Source organism: Cuculus canorus, chromosome 2, assembly GCF_017976375.1.
Source record: "Cuculus canorus isolate bCucCan1 chromosome 2, bCucCan1.pri, whole genome shotgun sequence".
In the NCBI taxonomy this organism is placed as follows: Eukaryota; Metazoa; Chordata; class Aves; order Cuculiformes; family Cuculidae; genus Cuculus; species Cuculus canorus.
In genome coordinates, this window is record NC_071402.1 from 54,158,731 (window position 1) to 54,174,655 (window position 15,925).

The following is a 15,925-nucleotide window of genomic DNA, read 5'->3' on the forward strand; positions in this document are numbered from 1 at the left end:
TCCAGACCTTGTTGGTGCTTCTTTCTCAGACCTCCTTATCCATATTCAGTCTGAGACATACATGTGTACAGCTGATTTGATGCAAGTATGTTCTCATCACTTCTAATCCTTCTTGATTAGAAATTTGAATCTCATGGAGTCATATTGACTTTTGTTGTGTTTTGGTAGTCAGAGCATTTTGGTAAAGAAGTCCAGTTTCTTCTTTCCATAGCAGTCAGGAGGATTTTGTCTTTTATTTCAGTGGTGAGGTCTCTCTTTCAAATATGCTGCCATGACGTTTCCCTTTGTTGACATAGAGGTCTGTGATATGGAACATTGTGGCTTCTTCTTTGGCCACACTCACACAGAGTGAGTACTTACAAATATTTAACCCGGCTTTTTTAGTCATAAAGTAGACTAATGAGGGGGGCACACTTTAGGGCCATTTGAAAACTTAAGGTTCCGAAGACATATTTTTCCACTAGAAAACTATTTCCAAGAGGGACATACACTGTGTCTGTATAGTCTAGACTTGTTATTAATTTCTAGTTGTGGTGTCACTGTTGAGTATACTTTAAACATTGTTTAATGATCTCAGTGCTATTAAAGTGCAAGGAATTAACACTTTCTTCTTCCAGTATGGGTGAGAGCTTCCAGCTGTTTGGGTGCCCACTGGAGAGGAAAATTTTTATGAATATTAATTATTTGAATTTCCTTGATTCTTTTAAGAGAAAAGAGGAAAAAAGAGCTAGCAGAAAGGTTGGTGGATTTGTTGCAAAGGAGCAAATGATCTCTTTATCAAACCTTGTTTGCTTGTTTTCTTGCAAGACCTTTTTTAAAAAAAAGTGTCCAGAAAAACGCAGTCTAAGGATCCTGGAGTAAAATCCATTTCAAAATAGGTTTTGATGAGACCAAAAGATACATGTCAAACTGGGAACTTCATTTGATTTAGGCATGTTGTGTAAAGAATGTTATTATTCCCGACAACCGGAAACATAGATGTTTAACAGAAAAAAGTCTTTTTGTTCACATGCACCAACATGAATCATCCAACAGTGAAAGATACAGTTCATTTGGTAGTCAGTTAGATGAGTCACATTCATCAGTGAAGTAGTTCTTTGCAATTCTTTGTTGCTTATATTTACATCTTCGTAAAAAATATCACAAACAAAATTAATTATTCATGGTTATTGTTACACAGTGGAGCCTTATTTTGATTGTCTCTTCTTAATGTAGATCTTTTTTCCTGCATTTAAAACCCACAAAATTGACAATGTACCAAATCAGCATGCTTGTCTCGTGGAAGTACAGAAATCTTTTTTAGAAAAAGAAGATCTGTACACAGAGATATGTATTGTTTCAATGATAGTAAATTACAGAGAATACTCTCCTGCTAAAATATAAGTGCTGTTTGCCCTCTTTTCCAGACATTCAAAAAATAGATTTAGTGAGTGCTAACATGTCATCGAAGGGAAAATCAGGATGCATTGATTTGAACGCTTAAATGGCTCCTCTGCTCAGCAAAATATAAAGAAAACATAATCCCTGCCCCATGGAAAAAGCATTTTATACATGAGCATTTCCAAAAGAAGACAGAAACAGAAAGGAAAAAATCCTGTAAAAAGAGAATTAAAGCAAACCTTACTCTGAGGTATTTACATAACTAATATATTCAAGGCATGGAGTAGAGAGAGAAAACTGAAAAAAAATACTGATCAAAACCACCTTCTGTCACAAATTATACCCTGCCCAACAACACCTCATAACTTCTACCATATGGACAAAAAAGCAGTGCAGTTTCAGAGGAGAACTAGCAACACTGATTTGAAAGCTAACAGTGAGGAAGGGAAAACTTTCTCCCTTAGCTGGAGTTCTACCAGGAGTAGTAAAACAAAGACTGTTGGCAGAATACATGCTGGCTAGCAGATGAAGGCTGAATGCCAGTCACTTACAGTATAAACAGACTAGCCAGGGTGGTAATTCATTTCATCTACAATTCTGTATGTGTTTTGGGTCTTCTCCAACGGAGTCACAAATCATGGCATCTGAAATGTACTTGAAACTCAAATAAAAAGCACGTTGGACTGGCTTGCCGTTTTATAACACCAGTAATACTGCTACAGGCTTAAAAACGAGGGTACGGGTTTCTGCAGTCATGGGGAAGATGAGGGTAGAAATGCAGAGGAGACTTCGGGAGGAAACTGGAGATTTTGCACTACTGCCCCATTCAGGCATATTTTGCTGTCTATGATACTGGACTGGAATTCTTGATCATTTGACATTTATATGAAGGACCTACCTCTGTGGAGCACCTCTTCATACCAGTAGCACAGACATATTTGTACTTTCTTGTTCTGTCATGCTGCATCTTATCCCAGCCCTTTGCTTTTGGCACCTCTGCTTTTCCTACCTTATGTTTATGAACCTTTAAGTTACTTCCTTCTTTCGAACACCCTAACCAACGTCATCAATAAAACATTACTCTGTCCCTCAAATCACTCTTGAAGATCTGTTCTACTGTGTAACTAACTGGAAATGCTGACCAATACGAGCTAGCTAAAAGAGCAGGCAAGATAAAAGTCTTCTTATATTTGTGTATTGTAAATGCATTTTCTTCCGGGTATTTGCCTCCCCCTCCCACCTGCAATTGCTATGCCTGCCTATTACAGCCTAGTTCAACTAGATAGAATGCTTTTAGCAGCAAAGATTGCTTAACTGTGTGCTTGCACTGTTCTTAGCACAGTGGGGCTCCCAATCTGTTTTGGAACCTCTAATAATAGAGAGTAATAATGATAGTAGCCTTGGTAATTTTGTCCTTGGAGAACATGGGCGCAGTCTTTAAAGCCAACTTCTCTGATCTTTTCAGTCTGCTTACTTTGTGGCAGGAACAATAGGATGCTAGAGATGGGTGTTCCAAGGTAGCATCACATCTCTCTGCCTCCCTTCTGCCTTGTACCATTTTGTATTTCTGATGCCTAATCACAGTGAAACTGTCACGCAGGGGTATAATGTCTCATTTCCCTGACTCACGCTGTGAAATATGTTAAAAGTAGGTGCTGATATGTGATAGTTGAATTACACTGCCTGCATAAGAAAATCGTGGGCTGGTTACTGGCAAAAGTTAGTCTGAAGTTTGTCTGGAAACTAAGATAATCTGGAGTAACTGTATTATTACTTTTAAAGCTTTGTGAAGCTAGCTATTACATCAGTGACTGGAACACCTGTAGATGAAATATAGTTGGAAAGGCTTACAAGGAACTTACCAAGTAAATACTTTTTGAGAGCTTAAAGCTGCAGAAAGGAGGTAAAATAGGCAGCAGCTGTGGTCAATCCTGTCTGGGAGGAATAAAATGAGACCAGTCTAGTTAATTAAAGAAAGGAATTATTTCTTGACTCAATAATAGAAGAAATTTCTAACTGCATTTTTCTGGAAGGGACTAATAAACATTGACAAGCAAGTCCAAACTTTGTTTATTTACAAAGAGAGAAGGAGAGAGAGGTTCTGTTCTGTTTTGTAGAGGTCCATTTCTTTTACTAAAGAACATTTTCATTGGTTTTGGAAAACAAGATAACACTAGCATGTAAGTTAAAAGAATGGTGTTTTGCTTGAGTGGCTTTTTCAGTGAATAGTCTTAGCTTCCATTTTAATGAGGAATAGTTTTGATGAAAGTTTTCTATCTGTAAACTACCTACAGCAGATTACAGCAGAAGAAGTTTTGGGGTTGATCAATAATACAGCACTTGTGTTTTCCAAATGAGAAAGAAAAGGGAAATTTTGCATGCATAGAAGAGGCAGAACTGTTTTCTGAAAAGCACAAATGAATCCTATAATACTAATAGCAGACCTGTCTTTGATGAGAACTGGAAATTCTTCAAAGAGAGGAATTTTTTTTACCCAGTCTTCTAACCCATAGTACAGAAATAGAAATTTCAAAGCATTAAGTAATTTAAGAATTCACAGTGTGGCAGACACTTAATGCTAGTGACTAGAATATAATTCATTTCTCGATTTGAAGAGAAGGTAAGACTCCAAGAAGTGGACGAGTAATCACTAAATTTCAGAAGAAGAAATTTCAATATTAAGAAAAAGTTAATGGACTAGGTCTGAGAGTCAACAGTAATTGAAATAAAATCCTTAGTTGTTTCATGAATTCTACTTCTAGGTATTATCACTTGAAAAACACTGAACAAATGGGACCCATGAGAGAAAGTCATAGATCAGGCCAGCTGAAAGTCTTTTTTTTCTAAGTGAATAAAAAAAAGACACTTCGTATTTTAAATGCTGCTGTAGGGAAAGCCACAAAGAAAGGGCAATAAATTAGTAAAAGGGAAATTGAAATCATTGAGATTAATTAGAAAAGTAAATAACTTAGGGTATGAAACCTAGCAATGCTACTGTCTTCCACTTAATTTGCTGAGTTTTGTGGCACCTTGAGGTTTATCTATAAATGTATCTCTTGGTTTTCACTTCTGGCAGGAAGTGCTCTGGATTGTTCTTATCAAATAAGGACTTTCCAAAGTCAGTATCTTAATCCTTTTTAAACTGGCAGGAAACATTTTCTTGTCTTTTCATTTTCTAAGGAGCTCCCTTGAGCTGTCCAGCGCTCACTGCTCTTTACTGACCTATTGCCTTTCTAGAGGTGGACCACAATATGTCTGTCAGTTTAGCCTTGATTCTTCTAATTCCACCGGGCAGTCTCAGTAAGAAAAACAGAAGTGAGATTGTTGTGCAAGCTTTAAAGTCAGGCAGTCTGGCTTTGCGGTGATCAAGAAAATTAAAAATCACTATGTCAGACCAACTGATTGAAACAACAATAATAAATAGAATAAAATGCGAGGACTGTATTATCATGACACAGTCATGATGTATAGTTAACACTGTTTCTGTGAAGAAGGATTATATTTCACTCAACTTTTTTAGTACTTGTCAGTACAGCACAGGAAAAGAGAAACCACAGCACCATTTTTTTAGACTTGCAATAGTAGTTTTCTCTTGAAAACGTACAAGCAAAACTAGAAGCACATATTGACAATGGAATTTATCAGGTGGCACAATGAATTTCAGAATTACTGCCCCTAGCTGCTTTTATCCCCTTACACACAGTTCACCTAGAAAGGTGAATGTTGCCATGTTGGCAGTGCAATTGCCTGCGTGGCTATAGGTTAAAAGTCAGTTAATAAGTAATTATGAGTTGAGAGACAAACTTTACTCTGGATCAAAATCTACCTATCAGACAGAAACCAGAGAGAAGTGAACTGCCAGCTTTTTCATACCTAATACACTTAAAAGTTTAATACTGCATGCTCTACAATATGCCTATTTAATACATGGAATAGTTAGCATTGAGACAGCAGCTCTTGAATATGATGCTGGGTGATGTGACTTAGCGGAATTCACAGGGGACTATAAAGAATTTCAGCAGGACAAAAGCAGACTGAATAAAGAGGTAGTGCCAATTCAAATTTCAGTCTGGATAAATGCTGTGTTGTATTCAGCAGAGGTAAATATTAATTACTTTTGACTCATAGAGTGTTCAGAATTGAACACTGCACTGAAGAAAGGGATGCAGGTTTCACTTTAAAGAATGTGCCAGTGACCTGTTCAGTGTCCATATGATGTCAAAATTAATCCAAACAGTGGCTAGAAAGCTGCCTGGAGGAGAAGGACCTGGGGGTGTTGGTTGACAGCTGACTGAACATGAGCCAGCAGTGTGCCCAGGTGGCCAAGAAGGCCAATGGCATCTTGGCTTGTATGAGAAATGGCGTGACCAGCAGGTCCAGGGAGGTTATTCTGCCCCTGTACTCGGCACTGGTGAGACTGCACCTCGAATCCTGTGTTCAGTTCTGGACCCCTCACGACAAGAAGGATGATGAGGCTCTGGTGCGTGTCCGGAGAAGAGCAACAAAGCTGGTGAAGGGGCTGGAGAACAAGTCTTACGAGGAGTGGCTGAGGGAACTGGGGTTATTTAGCCTTGAGAAGAAGAGGCTGAGGGGAGACCTTATTGCTCTCTACAACTACCTAAAAGGAGGTTGTAGACAGGAGGGTGCTGGCCTCTTCTCCCAAGTGACAGGGGACAGGACAAGGGGGAATGTCCTCAAGCTGCACCAGGGGAGGTTTAGAATGGATATCAGATTAGATTTTTTCACAGAAAGGGTCACTGGCAGAGGCTGCCCAGGGAGGTGGTTGAGTCACCATCCCTGGAGGTATTTAACAGAGGGGTAGATGAGGTGCTCAGGGACATGGTTTAGTGGCAGATAGGAATGATTGGACTTGATGATCCAAGAAATCTTTTCCAACCTGGTGATTCTATGATTCTAAGGGAAATAAAGAATGGGGTAGAACACAACAATTTTTTAAAACCCTGTTGTAGAAAACCAGAGGTATGTTAAAGGAATAAACAGTGTTAAATAAAATGAACACAGTTTATCCAGAATTTCTAATATTGAAAGACTTCAGGGATACTCAAGAAAGGTGAGAGGTGGCAAATCTAGTTCTTTTACCCAAGTGAGTTTTGGAAGCCACCAATGCCAAGAAAGGAGCAACATTGTGTCAGAGAATGAATGAGATGCTGAATGGAAGTAAAGGAGACTTGAGATGATGCCATTGTTTGCTTTCCTATAGTAATTAGTAGGAGTTCTTAAAAATCATGTCAAACTTTGTGTTTCCAGTTTAAGACAATCTTTATTATGAATCAGGCTGAGTCCCTCATGGTGGGAAGTGTTACTATATTTTTAACATGGGTTGGCATTACGTGCACTTTTCCTAGACAATTTGAAGTAATCTCTGAATTGGATGATCAATAGATGATGCAATATCAGATTTTGTTCTGATGTTAGGCTCTTTGTCTCCTCTCGTTTCTTTGGAGGCTTTCTTTGGAGAATTTGCAGTAGTGGTGGATTCCCTACCTTGTTCATGACTCCCAGGAGAGTAATGCTTTGTGCCATTGAAGGCATTTCAGGAAACTTGCTTTCTGTGATAGGCAGAGAGTGTGTGTGCTCTGAATACAATTTTGATATTATCTTCTCTGCATAGTGCAAGTCTAGTTAGTTCCACTGAAGTTACGACCCTGTGCTATCAAAGAGAGACTCAACGCTGAGATAAAACGGATTGGATATTTGAGAGTTCTATCTGAAAATGTAGCGAAGCTGCCTTCACTTACTTTCAATGTTTAGCGTTCATTATCCCACAACTAAAACTGGAAGCCTTAACGAAAGAAATGAAACCATAAGGCAGAATTTAATTTTAAGAAGGCATTACTGACGAGTATTCCAGTAGGGTGAGGTGGCCTGAAGGAGATAATGAGGAATAGACTTCACAAGGAACCAGTCTCAGAAATTACATCTGAAAAGATACGGCTTGTTGTTGAATTTGCATTCTTCTTTGCTTCGGTTTTAGAATTAAGAGAGGACTGTGAAGTCCTTATCATGTCTTTCCATTTGCATCATAGTTAATTCACTGCTTCCTGTTTGCCAAGTTCAGCTCAGCAGCTGGGTTTTGCATGCAGGTTACAGCAGCATCATAAAGTTTAATAAAATTGTTTGTATACAACACAAGGAAAATAAAAATAGAACTGGTTCTAAAAGAATTTTATGCATCTACATTGAAGAGAATACATACCCATGTATGTACCCAGACTCTGTTACATTTACTCATACAAAGTAAACTTTTTTACAAAGTAAATTTTACTAATTCAGAATTGCGGTGTATTGCTATCTAACTGATATTCTGACGGGACGAGGTGCAGGCATAAAGATAGGCAGCAGATCACCTTCTCTGACTCAGCTCTCACAAAAAGTGCCATGACCAGAATTTTCCAAAGAACCTGGTTCCTGCAGTTAGCTCTTTAAATGTTTTGATAAATGTTAGCACCTTTTCTAGCAGCAATATGATTTGCCAGGTTTTCCCGGCATTCCTAGTGATAAGGAGTGATGAAGATGTAGGCCAGAAGAGCAACTGTGAGTGCTCAGAAGTACTCACCATCTTAGAATATCCTGGTTACAACTTAGAAGAAACATTGGAAATATTTTCATTGTACTTTTCAGAAAATATTTCTGCATGTAAATTGATGACCAATTTGCTTTCTCTACAATAGGAATCATCGTAGAATCATAGAATCATAGAATGGTTTGGGTGGGAAGGGACCTTAAAGATCACCCAGTTCCACCCCCTCTGCCATGGGCAGGGGCACTTTCCACTAGATCAGGTTGTTCAAAGCTTCATCCAATCTGGCCTTGAACACCTCCAGGGATGGGGCATCCACAACTTCTCTGGGCAACCTGTGCCAGTGCCTCACCACTCTCAGTAAAAAATTTCTTCCTAACATCTAATCTAAATCTACCCTCTTTCAGCTGAAAACTGTTATCCGTTGCCCTATCACTGCACTGCCTGATAAAGAGCCCCTCCCCATCTTTTCTGTAAGCCCCCTTTAAATACTGGAAGATGCTAGTAAAGAAGCATGTAAAATATGATTGGTGTCTTCAAAATCCTCCATGAAAACCAGACAGTGATATAAGAATGTGGTCTTAAAATATTACACTGCACTCAAGCTTTACTCTTCCTTCTGCCTTCCTAAAAAAATATATAGCAGGAAAGTGTTCCGTAAATCCCTGTGTCCACTTTATGGCGTGGTGCCTCAAATGATTAATTCTGTCATGTTTTGATTTAAAAAAATATGGAAGTCCATAAAAAAAATTGAATTAGTTTAGTGAATTGAATGTTGCTTCCTTAACATTTTTCATCCTGAACTCATTTAGTAGAGGAAATGGATATTTCATCAGACATGGATTTGACGTTCTGTCACATTATACAGTAAACAGTACAAACAATGTTATTTTTTTTACATGGAGAAGCTGGAAGAGCTAAGACAGTAGCTGCTGTAAGGCACTGGTTATCTCATTTAAACAGATATTAAATATGGGTGCCAGTGGTGTGATCATCAGCTGCTTCCCACTTTGTGAATAAATTGCTTAGGAGGAGTCTTTTTGCCTACCAGATGTGACCTAGATTTAGATTTCCAAAGGCACACACACCCCCTCCATTGTGTAAAAAACAATTGTGGGTAAAATGCATGGTAAATGAGCTTATCTCACTTTTCCAGGTGTTTAAGCTAATATGTTATGGAATTACAGCTTCATTTATGAAAAATAATTGAGGAAAATGTTCCAGCAAATCAAATTTGGATAAATGCTTAGGACAGTTTGTTGTATTGTTAGCAAGTTTCTAAATGGCAGAAAGAAAAGTGAGCCAGCACTGATAATAAAAATATAGAAATTTGTGAATCTGTAAAGAGGCTCTATAAAAGGGTCAGGACTTGCTGTGGTATCCTACCTGCATTGTGGTCCAGCAAAATGTCATGGAACAGTATGAAGAATTATATTCCTGTCAATGCATATTAAAGCAGGATTTTTTTCTCTAAAGGATCAAGCATTGCTATCTGTTGGCCCCAGATAAAACTAATGACATTGGTACATGAAATCTATAAAAATAAAAAAAAAATAACATCCTTATTCTTTTTCTCTCTCTTCTTTACCTTGTACTCGTTCCTTAGGGGCTGCCACTCGAAAACCAGATCCAGAGCCTGAGAAGCAGACTGACCATACTGTTAAAATTGCTGGAGTCATTGCAGGCATCTTGCTGTTCGTCATTATATTTCTGGGGGTCGTGCTGGTAATGAAGAAAAGGTGAGCAATTAGTAGATGTTTTCTATGTACATATTCATATCTCAGCATGTCCTACAGCGGTTCTCATTTGATATTGGCAGAAGTGTCCAGCCACCTTCATGCCCTTTGCTACAGAGTTTAGAAAGTACTGCTCTGTCCCACCCACAAAGCTTTGTTGGGTTTTTATAAAACCACAATATTTGTTTCATCCTACAGCATTTTCTGTGAATTAATGTTTGTGGCTTTGTTACGGAAGAAAAACAACTAGAGGTTAATGATTATAGCACTTTATGCATTAGTACTGCATGATGGACTGTAATAATAAAACAGCATCTCCATTCTAAAAGTGTGAGTCTCTATTCGACAGATCAGCTGAAAGTTATATGTAGTTTCATTTGTCAATGCAGAAGAAATCCTCAGTCAAACAGGAACTAGAGCTAAGGTAATTTTTGCTAAGAATGGAGTCTGTAGTGTTCTTCTCCCAAGTGACAGGGGACAGGACTAGAGGGAATGGCCTGAAGCTCCGTCAGGGGAGGTTCAGGTTGGATATCAGAAAAAAATTCTTCACAGTAAGAGTCATTGGGTACTGGAACAGGCTGCCCAGGGAGGTGGTCGAGTCGCCTTCCCTGGAGGTGTTTAAGGAACGGGTGGATGAAGTACTTAGGGACATGGTTTAGGGAGTGTTAGGAACGGTTGGACTCGATGATCCAATGGGTCCTTTCCAACCTTGTGTGATTCTGTGATTCTGTGATTCTGTATAAACTTCATTCACCGAAAACAAATGAAAATTTTTACAGTGGTGCTGAATGTTTCCAGTTGCTGGCTTAACACTCAAGTTGAGATTGTTTTGCTTTACATATAATTTGAAAACTGCTGCAGCATTAGAAGTGCAAGGCTTTTAAAGCTGGTTGCCTTTCTCAACACTGTAAAAGGAAAAATAATAAAGGGGAAAATATCTTATAGCTAGGGAGGTGGCATGAGTAAGAAAAAATCCATGTGATGATAGAAGCTAAGTCTAGGAGAGTTCATTAGTTTATGTTATATCCTGAGCAGTGTGAGATTTGCAGCTGTAAAGTGGGATTTGGAGTGTGAAAGAGCTGTGTAGAAGGGCTGAGTTACTGATTCTCCTTCCGCATCTGCCATAGGCTTTTTACTGTCCCATAACTCGTCACCTCTGTACCAGTCATCCTACTATCATCCGCTTTTCTTTCCTTGCAAGGAATCTTGGCCTGATTTTGCTCATCCCAACACTATATGACGTAACTGTATGCTAACTAGTTTGGCAGGTCTGAGATAGTCCAAACCCCTGAGCTGCCTGAAATTCTTACGGAATTTGAACAGTGGAGGGGCACAGCTAAGGAGGCAGCTGCCTGACAGTGCCTCAGGGCAGGCAACAGAAGTAGCTGTTTTTCATTCTCCTTGAAGACAGAAGTGGGGCTATGAGTTAGAATAGAGTTTATGCAAAGTAGGGTGAGCTGTGACCAGGGCTGAGGGCTAGATCATGACAAGAAATAGGTAAAGCAGAGATTGAGACTTAAGCCCCAGGGTAAATTTGGCTGGGGCAATGAAATAGACACAGTAGTCAAATCTTCTTAATACAGTACAGTGTAACAGAGTTAAAATATGTACTAACTTTGCCATACTTTTTTCTTCCCACTTCTCATTTCTTGCATCATTCATACCTTCAATTTTAACAGTTGAACTCCCAAACTCCTCCCTAGGGCCAGAGATAGCACTTGGCAGGCAGGGAGGAAGGCTTCTCACGTTGTCTGGCCAGTCTTTCTTCACTCAATTCCTGACCAGCGTTCATCATTCTTTCTCTTCCCGTTCCAAGCTTCTCTTTAAACATTTGCACCAAGATAGAATATTTTCACTCAAGGGAAACAAATTCTTCTACATCTCGAAAGGAGAGCATTGCAAAATGATCCAAATAGTTTCAAAGTAAATAATGTGTCAGGATCTCTGCCTAAATGGATGCTATACCAGTTCTTGTTCCATTCTCTAGGGAAAAGCTCTTTGATAATCTAATTGTTCAAGGCAGGAAGGCTTGAATCCTAAGTGTTTGTATGTTAATGCAGAAGGATACTTGATTCCTTCTGTCTAGCACAGCACAGTAATTATTATTCATAGTAATTCTGTTGTTAGAAGGAAAATGCATTATGTGAGCTTCTTTGAGGTTTGGAATAAATCTGCTTATGACAGAGATGAAACTAGTGGAAGTACAAGTCCAGGAACTCTGTTACCAAATAAATACAATTTCATTGTGTAGTACAGAAAGAATGATACTGATAACTTAAACATCTCCCAGAATGATGCTGCAGCCTTGAACGAAACAAACTCTGAAATGAGTTGAGGTGAATATTAAAGAGTAAGAATGGTTTATCTGTGCACCAGGATGTGATTAGGCTTTAATGGGAGTTTCAGGACGTAGGTTTAAGGTGTCCCAGACCTCTAAAACAGAAGCTGTACCATAGAAGGTCTTGAACACAATTGCATTCATGACTTAAGCAAAAGATGAACTGATTATTCAATAAATTGTTATTGGTGCATTAATTCAGTATGCTGCTGAAAGCCCCTATGGTTTCACCTTGGTTCAGTTACTATGTATGCATTATGCATTTGAAGAAAATGTATAAATCATTCTAGAGCTTAGTGTAACTGTACTGGTTCTGCAGTTTTATGATACTTCGGATGCCACTTTGTGAAACAATCTTATCAAGGCAGCGTGTCATTTGACTACTGCACTTGTTTATTTTATGTCATTTACTTCATCAGGAGTTTTACTGGAGTAAAGATCTGACTGAAAAATAAAATAGCACCTTCTAATTTTGTGGCTTCTTTCTCCTGAGAACCACTTTCCTTCTGCACTGCTATGTCCATATTTTTTGGGCTACAATGTTGTGTTTCACTGAGCCAACATGCTCTGAAACTTTCCTTGCTTTGAATTGGCTACAGCAATATCCCATTCACATTCCACTATCCCAAGACATATGCCAAGGCACATACTGTCTGTTATTCACTATGTCAGGGAAATAGGTCCTTGTAGACTTGATCTCCAGATCTCAACAGTAGATTAAATTTACTCTGTCTCTGGTGCTTCACAGTGCTTAATTAACTTAATTTCAAACCATTTCTTTCCATTGTCAAGAGATTTGGAAAGTGGTTTTACTGCATATGATAATGGTGTCTTCCTCCAACGTATTCCTTCAACAGCCACCTCAGCTCAGCCAGCAACCATTCTTTGCTTGGTCAGTGGCAAGTCAGACCAGTCTGTTGGGCTTTTAATTCAGCAGCCAAATAGACAAGACCAGACATGGCTCGGATGTGGACCCTGTCAAAGCAGTAGGTAGAGAAGTTCTACAAATATCAATAGTCATTAGGCATCATTATATATTTCACTACATGGTGCTCTTCTGAAGTTATTGTATTGTAAATTGAGTCACAGAGAGACTGTGTAGCCTAACTAGTCAGTGTATGGTGTGGGGTCATTGGTGAGGGTAGGAACATCATAGGCACTAAAACATTTTTTTGTGTGGACATTCAGTCTTCGACTAAAGTAAACCAGATTTGAACATCTGTCACCTGGGTCAGGAGAAGACTGTTAGTCCTTTCCAGTTTTTCTCCCACCTTGGTTATTCAGAGTTCTCTAGCTATTCTATCTTTTCTTTATCCATTCAAGTACATTCGTGCATAAAGATCTCGGGTAATGTAGACTAGCAACTGCAAGCTATTTCTAATCCTGATACAATCGTATCAGTGAGGTGATTCTTCTCTGTGAAGTCAGAATAATGCCAGTAGGCTTTTCCCTCCTCAGCTGCTCCGAATCTCTCACATAAGAGGTAGCACAAAGTCAGTGGAAGCCATGGATGTGTTTCCCCAATATTTCTCCACAGTAAAGTGGATTTTGAATCTGATACTGAATATTAAATTTTGGACAAGGCCCTTGTTCTCTTCAAGTCTTTGATACACCAGCGTAGCACTTTATTATTAATGACAACAACAACAACAATAATTATAATAACAATAATACTAATAATAAATGCAGCAATTTGGTTCATCTTTTGGTCAACTTAAAGTAGAGTAGTGAAAATAAGGGAACAACATTTGGAAAAGCAATAGGAATTAAATCAAGACTTGGAAAAATCAGGACCTTACTGCTTTATTCTTTTCTCTAAACTTGGGGTTTTTTCTCTTTTATATTCTATTTCAACTAAGTTTAAAAAGTATACAGAACTTGAGAAATTAGATTTATTGGTCCAAGGTTTGGTTAGTAGTATATATGTCTTTGGGGTAGCTGTTTCTTTCTGGTTTACCATCTTGCTGCTGCAGTGGGAGTGCAGTAAGGAGTAAGGAATACAGTAAATTTAATTCCATCGGCTTCTGCTTCAGTTGTAGAATAAGGTTTTTCTGATCATTGCATTTCTCCATAAAAAGGCTGTTTTCCTTTGCCTGTCTTTAGTTTCTGTTTTTAGCTGTCTCCGTGCCTGAGCCTTCCAGTAGATGCTAACATATGTAATTGTGGCATCTGTTTAACTCAGAGACTCGGGTTCTTGGCAGTGGATAAAGAAGGCTTTTGCAACTGGTGGAGCTCAGCTGGGAATGCAGTAGTCCCATTCCCTGACAGCAAATCAGGCTCTTCAGTTACACACCTTTGCCAGCTATTTCAAGAATTTAGGATGGAAAGTGGAGATAACAGAGCTGAAGGAAAACTCCAGTCTTCTCCCAGTGCTACCCTTGAGCCTTTTTTTCCGTTTGAGCCAGCTACAAACAAGAGGTGATGAAAGAAATAACTGTGGTAATTACACAGTTCCAGAAGTTTTCACTTCTAGTGGGACAATCCTCCTGCAGCCAGATGTGTTGGTTTTGATAAATTTTATAATGAGGCTTATTCTACAAGTGATATTTCTGAAATTTATTTGTCTTCAGACCAGAAGGATATAGAAGTACCTTATATTATCGCTATACACAGAAACAATTTATTGACATAAAATAATCGCTGTAGTGGAAAGTGACTGAAGAGCCATGCATAGAAGGGAACTTGGCCAAAGTTGGCCTAAATCTTTGGGTCACTCTCTTTTAACAGAAAAAGGCTTCACATAGGTAGAGAGGGAGAACATTTGTATACAATACAAGTATACAAGAAGTAAAGTGGAACTTGTCCATGTTTCTTAAAAAAAAAATAAAATCTTTTCAATCACATGTAGTGCTTTTACATGTGACATGAGGGCTTGCAAGTCTGAAACTTTGTGTTTCTGTAGATTTTTAGTTTATTGTGTTTACTTGTTTTTTTCAGTGTCTGGTATTCTTGAGAATCAAAAACCACGATGCTCTTTTTCCAAGGACTTTCACGTGGAAAATCCCACAACTGTAACAATATAAAAATAACTGGAGCTTGAGACTTTTAAATTTTCTTGTCTTAAACAAGTTTTTAATGGGACATTTACACAAATTAAAGCTCCTGGATTTTCAGCATTTTTTTCCTAAGGAATAATTTATCTCTATAAACTATTTGTCAGAGTTCTGCATATAAGTGCCAGCAGTGCTTCACTGATTAATTGTATTTATTGTTGTTTCTCAAATTATTATACGTCTTTTAGAATTATGAAAACATTTGTACTAATTACGTTAAATCTCTGTCATGGCAACATATGGCAAGAAACAGGGTTGGCAGTGTCATGAGATTCTAAATGAAAGTGAGAGAATGAGTAATTCTGAAAAGAAGAGCAAGGGGAGTTATAATTGAGCGAACCAGAAAACAACCCCTTGCTAACAGAGCAGGTAAGTCCGTCTGCTTTGATAGGACCTGATCCTGTGCTTCGTACTGGAAACATTGGGTTATGTACTGGTGGAAGAAGTGCCTAACTGTTCTGCAGCTTTCCCCTTAGTCTGTTCTTAGATCTCATTTAAAACTCAACTTTAACAGGTGTGCATTTTTGCAGATATGCCACGTGATTAAATATTCAGTAACTAGACTGTTGTGTTTGAACAATACTATTTGCTTCAGAAAAATGGGAATAAAAACTGGGAAATATTTCGAACAGCGTCTTCACACAAAGAAGATGAGAGAGAAAATTTGATGAAAGCCTAGTTTTCAAAGGGATGCCTGAAGCATGTAGCTAGAGGCAAGTTAGCATTATAGGCCTTTGCAAGACCTGTTTACGTGTTTTCTCTGTAGTCAAAGGGCTGTATGCATGTGCTGTGAAAATTACAAATGCCTACATGGTTCCTTTCAGTCTTTCATCTTGCCAACACGTGAATGCTACTTGACATTATGCTCAGAAATGTT

General features: G+C 38.5%; 1 protein-coding gene across 13 annotated transcripts in view; it reads left to right on the top strand.

The window, feature by feature from the left end:
* PTPRM (protein tyrosine phosphatase receptor type M) overlaps positions 1 to 15,925 on the top strand; it is a 480,321-nt gene that overhangs the window by 312,102 nt on the left and 152,294 nt on the right. For all 13 annotated transcript variants that reach the window (XM_054057714.1, XM_054057715.1, XM_054057717.1 and 10 more), the window contains one exon: positions 9,528 to 9,660. In XM_054057714.1, coding sequence (XP_053913689.1) covers positions 9,528 to 9,660 — 133 coding nt within the window. The remainder of the gene's footprint in view (positions 1 to 9,527; positions 9,661 to 15,925) is intronic.